The following is a 6,774-nucleotide window of genomic DNA, read 5'->3' on the forward strand; positions in this document are numbered from 1 at the left end:
TATGAAATAGAGTTGAAGTTGATTTTTGAATATGAAATAAGCTGTATGCTTATTTTTCTCTAGGCTCTTTAAGAGTAAAAGGGAATCTAAACTATGTCACCACAGTGGGGTTGTTAACCTCGCCAAAATTGGTGGCCCAAGCAACCTGCCGGTGTCAATAATTATCTACCAAAATTAAAGGATTAATTGCAAAGCATTATAACTTAGAAATTGATGGTTTAGAATTGTCTCATGATGAATAATGGGATAGAGAAGAAAAATTGAAATGCACTAGGATGTGAATGCATATATACATAGAGAGGAGCAGTGAAAAGGACTACGTATATGTGATCTAAGAGATATAGCATAAGTTTCAAAGAATAAAACAATAGATGTGGGGTTGAGTCTATCTCAACTTAGATTGCAAAAACCCTAATGATAGATACTGATAGCAACCGTTCGTTGAAGCAAGTCTAAGTCCCCTGGGTAGAATTTAACACCCCAGAAAGGAGGCATTGAGCTATTGTATGTGGACCATACATTACCTGTTTCTCTAAACATGCCCCCCTCCTTTTAGCACAATAACAACGCAAATTGTTCACGTACCCTTATGCCTCTTTCTGCTATATAAATGCCTTCTTTCATTCTTAGGGCAAACTTTAATGCTCAAACATGTGTACTGCACCATCTCATTGCCACCCTTTGTTGGCAAAACCATTTTTCTTTTCGATTTTTTTCAATATCAACCTCAGCTCTAGGGCAAAAGAAACTATATAGAGCCAGAAAAAGTAGCGCCATATATATAATTAATATCAATATATATAATTCTTTGGGCTTACTTCCCTAAGTTTCCAACGAAACTAGACCAAACTAGATTGGAATAATTAAGTAGTAAACACTTGTGATTAAGCGAGCCTTCAATTCCCACACTCACCCACTCTCTCACACTCTCTTTTTAAAGTCACGAGACCCACTGTCCCATTGTTCATTCAATTGTGTGTGTGGCGTGGCAGAGGAATTGATAGAGAACTTTCAAAGCTCTTTATCTTCTACCATCACTCAACTAGCCTCTATATTGCAGTTCCAAACTGAAAGTGTGTCTCGCAAATTTTATAAAAAGCTTTTAGTTCTATCTTCCCTTCATCTGAAAGAAAGAAAGAAAGAAAGAAAGAAAGAAAAGAGGAGTGCTGGCTGGCTTGCCCCTCATATTTATATATATTTTCTGTCTCTCTCTACTCTCTCTGCGTGTCGGTACCATGTAGGTCTTCCCCCACTACTACTACTACAAAACCTTGTTGCTTTTCCTCTATCTCTTAATAATGAATCTGCTTCTTTCTTCTATTCATGTGATGACTTGTTTCCTTCACAGGAGACCAGAAGGAAACCCATTAGACCTTAACAATTTGCCCGATGACTACAATAGAGATCATGGCAAACAACTCCTCCAAGACACCTTCTCTCCCGGTAAATACTACTTTTTATCTTGGTTTTTGGTCTTGTCCTAGTCTTAGCTAGGTAGGTGAAACATAAAGAAAAATGATTGATGGATTGATGCATGATATGTGTGGAAGTTGGTTTAATTGGGTGCAGGTTGCAGGAAAAAGAAAAGCGGCGGCGGTAAGGATGGAAAAGAGGAGTGTGGGAAGGTGTATGAGTGTAGATTTTGTTCCCTCAAGTTCTGCAAGTCCCAGGCTCTTGGGGGACACATGAACCGCCACCGCCAAGGCTACTCTCTACTCTATCTCTCTTTTTCTTTTCTTTTTTTTATATTATTATATACATGTATGAGAAACGGGGGACATAGATTGATAGATTGTTAATGATTTGTCCATGAAGGTAGGCGTGGTCATTTCAAATAAAAAAAAGTAGTTGTTGTGAGTGTGATATGATGATGAAGAAGCAAGATTCCTGAGATTTCTTGAAACTTTAAAGAGAGAGGGCCCTGCTTTGCTTCTTTTTTCTTTTTGTTTTTATTTATTTAAATTATTTGATTTTCATCAGAGAGGGAAACAGAGACGCTGAACCATGCCCGTCAGCTGGTGTTTCGTAACGATCACACCCTTGCTGCTCATCAACCTCCACCTCACTTAGGGTATGTTTGTCATTTCCATTATTTCAACCTTCTTCCTCTCCTTCATTATTCTCATGTTTTGAATTCAGATGCTGTCAAGACCCAACAGCGGCAGCTCTCAGATTCCCAAGATACTTCTCTGCGTCATCCACGTCATCAACCGCTGCAGCATCTCATCATCAGCCCTATCTATACGCTTCACCATCCAGGCCACCGCCTGTCTCGTTCCCGGGGGCTCATCACCAGTTCGCTCCTCCTCCTCACGATTACTACGTGGGCCATGTCCTCAGCACCGCCCAGCAACACGCCATCAACTACGGCGGTGCGGCGGAGTCATCAGCAGCAGGAGGCAGTTACACGTGCATAGGTGCACCGGTGGTGGGAGGAGGGAAGGAGAGGGATCAGGAAGGGTCGTTGAATTGGGGAAGATCATCATCAACATCGGGATCACAGCCTCATCATCGTTTGGATCCTCCTTCAGCGATCAATCGGTTTCAAGATGGGTTCTAATATAATATATATGAGATGAGATTCTTTGTTTATTATATATATTGAGTAAGTGATGATTATGAAATAGAGTTGTAGTATGCTATGCTATGCTATGCAGTATGTATCATAAAGACACGCCATCCGAATGAGAATGAGAGAGAGACATAACAAGCGAGGTTAGCTGACAGATGGGGTCATGACTCATGAGTGAGTGAGTGAGTGAGTGAGAAGAGAGAGAAAGTTATCACTACTTTGTTATTTTCGGTCTTCGTTTCGTTTCGTTTGCTTTTATTTTCTTTTCTTTTCTTTTGTTTTGTTTATCTCAACAGTGACTTGGCTGCAGCTTTTGAGCTCATGTACACGCTCAGCTACTTTGGCTTCTTCGTTTTCCTCTTCTCCTTCTCCTTCTTCTTCTTTCCAACTTTAACAACTAACTAACGGGCGCCCTATTCTATTTCTATTGTTAATTTGTTACCATAACAAATACTAGTTACTAACTCAAACTAACTTCCCACTCTTTGCATCCCAAGTATATAATGGATTATGTTAATTAATAAACCGTTGTATGTATAGCCTTATTATTGAATGTGTGTGTTGCCCTTTTCTTACTCTAATTGGTGGTGGCTTTCACTACCTGAATCTTTGCCGGTTCCTCTTCTTCTCTCTTGCTCTCATTCTATCCCAACCAAAATTGGGGTCTTCTAGTTTCTTGAAATGCTTTGCTATCAGTGTCACGCATGTCTGCACAATTAGGGTAATGATCACATACACACAACTCCGACTCCTCTTTAATTTACACCCATCTTGCTAATTAGGATCCATGCTTAAAACAATCAAACCTGCCAAATCTCTCATTTTCTACTTGCACAGAACATATAGTAGTAAAATCAAGCTCCTATATTTGTTTTCAACATTCGTGAATGAAACCAACCAAAACTACCACCTAAGGAATCAAACAGTTTTGTCACCGTCATCTTTGCTGCTAACGTATACTGTGTAGATACACAAATTTTCATTATCCATATCTTGAGTAAAGAACTTGTGTAAATTAAATTTCCATGAGATACATGGTTAAACATTTTTTATATTTTGGTAACAAATAAAATATTAATAAAAAATTATTAAAATTTATTATTTTTAACTTTATTTAATATATTATAAATGGGAGAACTAAAAATATATAAAAGTCTTAACCATATAATAAAAATATCATTTCTCCCTCAAACAATAAATTCTTAAATAAGGTTAACTTTTTTAAACCGAATCTTGCAAACACATTATTGTAAATAAAGCTTAATTAGTACAAGTATGAACTTTTATATTTGAACTTAACAAAAGCCTGCGTTTTTAATTTTGGTTTGGGGCTCAATAGCCCTGCTTTAATTATTTGGATAAGACTTGCTGCTAAGTATTTATCAACCATTATAAAATTAAGAGAAAATTCCACTCCTCTCTCTACGACATTTTCCTCTCCTCTATTTTATAAAATATTCATTCTCTTCTCTTATAACTTTTAAAAAACTTTTTCTTTAATTCATTTTAAATTTTTTGTGTTAACTAATGTTAACTTTATCCATTTTCAAAAAAAAAAATTATTTTTTTATCATTAAATTTTGTTTACCAAAATATCCTTTAATAAATTATTTTTTATTAATTAAATTATATTTTTATCAAAATATTTTTTATAAAATTTAATAATTAAAAAATTATTGAAAGATATTTTTAAAAAAAATTTAATAATAAAATATAAAAAAATGTTAACAAAAATTTTGGTAAATTTATAATTTAATAATTAAAAAATTATTGAAAGATATTTTTAAAAAAAATTTAATAATAAAATATAAAAAAATGTTAACAAAAATTTTGGTAAATTTATAATTTAATAATTAAAAAATTATTGAAAGATATTTTTAAAAAAAATTTAATAATAAAATATTTTTTTAAAAATATTTTGGTAAAAATACAATTTAATCAATAAAAAAATAATTTATTAAAGGGTATTTTGGTAAGCAAAATTTAATGTCAAAAAATAAAATTTTTGTTAAAGGGTATTTTTGTAAAAAATAATTTATTTTTCTTGAAAAATGGATAAAGTTAACCTTAATTAACACAAAAAATTTAAAATGGATTAAAGATGAGATTTTCTAAAAATTATAAGGAAAAATAATGTACATTTTATAAATAGAAGAGAGAAAAGTGTCATTTTAGCATCTCGCAAAAGAGGGGAGTGAAATTTTCTCTAAAATTAAAAACCTTATTTTGATAATAAAAAATATGTATAAAACCTATAACTATTTTGATAATTGATTTTCTATCCAAAGTTTATTTGGATTTCTAAACGAGAAATCGAATATATAGTAGTGCATAGACGGATCCCATCGATCCAAAGAAACGAAACTGAGATATCCAAAGAAAGTTCATTTAAATAATTTTATATTATTAATTACGAATTTGGGCTATATCACTACTTTAGTCCAATTGAAGGAAAAAACGTGTCTAGCAAATTGAAACTGACATTGGATAGTTGTGTAAAAATAATTATTAATAGTAAAAACTCAAAAAGTACCACTGGCTGATCTGGTAATCTCACATTTGAAGCTCATAAATAAAAGATAGTACTATTTAAAAAACCTTAATATATAAGAACTAAGAAAATAATAGTACTGTTTAGTTTAGTTGGGGTTCTCCGTATCTTGAGACTAGAAATTATTAATTTGAGAGCAGTATAGTATGGTATAGTAGGGTAATAGCAATCTAATAATCTAACCTTTTAAAAGGCCTTATATGCCTATAAAGAGGACATAGTAGCTAATAGGTAGCTGGTGAGGTGATTAGATAGAACCCAAAGATTACTAAGACACTTCAGGCAGCCTAAGATGCATAGGGTTGAATTTCTAGACCAAACCCATTTTTGGGCAAACCATGAGCATGCATGTTTGTGGGGACAGATATTAGGGTTCCAGGTGCTTAAAAGTGCAAAAAACTCAAGGATTGGCGGTGAGTATGAATCAATAATATAATAGCTCTATGCATTAAGCTATAGAGCTTAGGATGGAGCTACGAGACAAAAAGATACAGACAAATTGATATTGGTGATGCCAATTGCCAAGCCAACCATGAGTAGAGCAGTTAACAGCTATAGCAATTAGCCCTAAGTCCTAACAACCAAAGCTACTAGCTAGTAATTAACTCACCATCTCATTGTAATTGCAATCTTAGCTTCATCTTCTTCATTCATGCCTATCTGGCTCCTTATCTAGCCACTAGCCTCGGTTCATTCAGCTTATCAGATGCGCCACCACTTGCATTAGCTTCTCACCTTCAACACTTGGAAATTTTTTTTGAAATAAATTAATTTTTTTTATTTCCCAACACAAATAAAAATGTGTGTGTGGACATACAAAATAATTTCGTTTTATTCATTCCTTCAATAAAAAATGGTCTTTTACCACATACTGACACAGAGACTGAGAGAATGAGATTCAGTATTATGTTTGTTGGTTTAGAGACTAGTATTAAAATTTCTGTCTCTGTCCCCAGAATTTCGGTATTTCGGTACCTCCAAAAAGTGGAGACACAAGGGACTAAAATTTTTAGAGACAGAGACTGAAACTTTAATAACATTTTATACCTAAAATACCTTCATTTCAATTAATTAATTCTAATTTTATCCTTTGTACAAATTAAATTAGAATTTTATTCTTGTTTTAATTTCTGTCTCTCACTTTGCACCAAACAGAATACTGAAATTTATTTCAATCTCTGTCTCTTAGTCTCTGTCTCTCAGTCTCATTCTTTCCGTCTCTGTCTCTCTACCAAACGCTACCATACAGACCACACTTTCTAGAAAAAAAATCTATATATAAAGATGTTTTTATTTATTTTGAGAAATAAAAAATTATTTTAATTTATTTCAAAAAAATTCACACTTTGACTTTCTCAACTAATGGAGTCACATCTTGGGCACATTCTTCTTACATTCTATTTTTTAGTTTTAATTATTATTTTACACTGGATTGATGTCTCAAATGTTTTTATATTCATGGTTCCTTTTCCCCCTCTCTATACTATTTCATATGGTACTGGTCTTATAGGGTCAACCTTGTAAGAGAAATTATCTATGAATCCGTAACCAAACATATATATATATACAGGGGAATTTTATAGAGAGTTTTATGGTAGTATTAGTTTTGGTGATTAAGAATGGCATAAATTTGATTTATAAATAAAATATT

General features: G+C 33.1%; 1 protein-coding gene across 2 annotated transcripts; it reads left to right on the forward strand.

Moving 5' to 3' along the window:
• Positions 385-2,928, forward strand: LOC107616790 (zinc finger protein JAGGED). Of its 2 annotated transcripts, XM_016318712.2 has the most exons (5): positions 748-1,237; positions 1,349-1,443; positions 1,570-1,704; positions 1,981-2,071; positions 2,140-2,928. In XM_016318712.2, coding segments are annotated over exons 1-5 (744 nt in total). In that variant the 5' UTR covers positions 748-1,235; the 3' UTR covers positions 2,561-2,928. The 2 variants fall into 2 exon arrangements, with proteins under 2 accessions (XP_020966722.1, XP_016174198.1); XM_021111063.1 differs by lacking the exon at positions 1,570-1,704 and having other exon boundaries at positions 385-1,237.

The sequence above is a fragment of the Arachis ipaensis genome, chromosome B09 (genome assembly GCF_000816755.2).
Source record: "Arachis ipaensis cultivar K30076 chromosome B09, Araip1.1, whole genome shotgun sequence".
Lineage (NCBI taxonomy): Eukaryota > Viridiplantae > Streptophyta > Magnoliopsida > Fabales > Fabaceae > Arachis > Arachis ipaensis.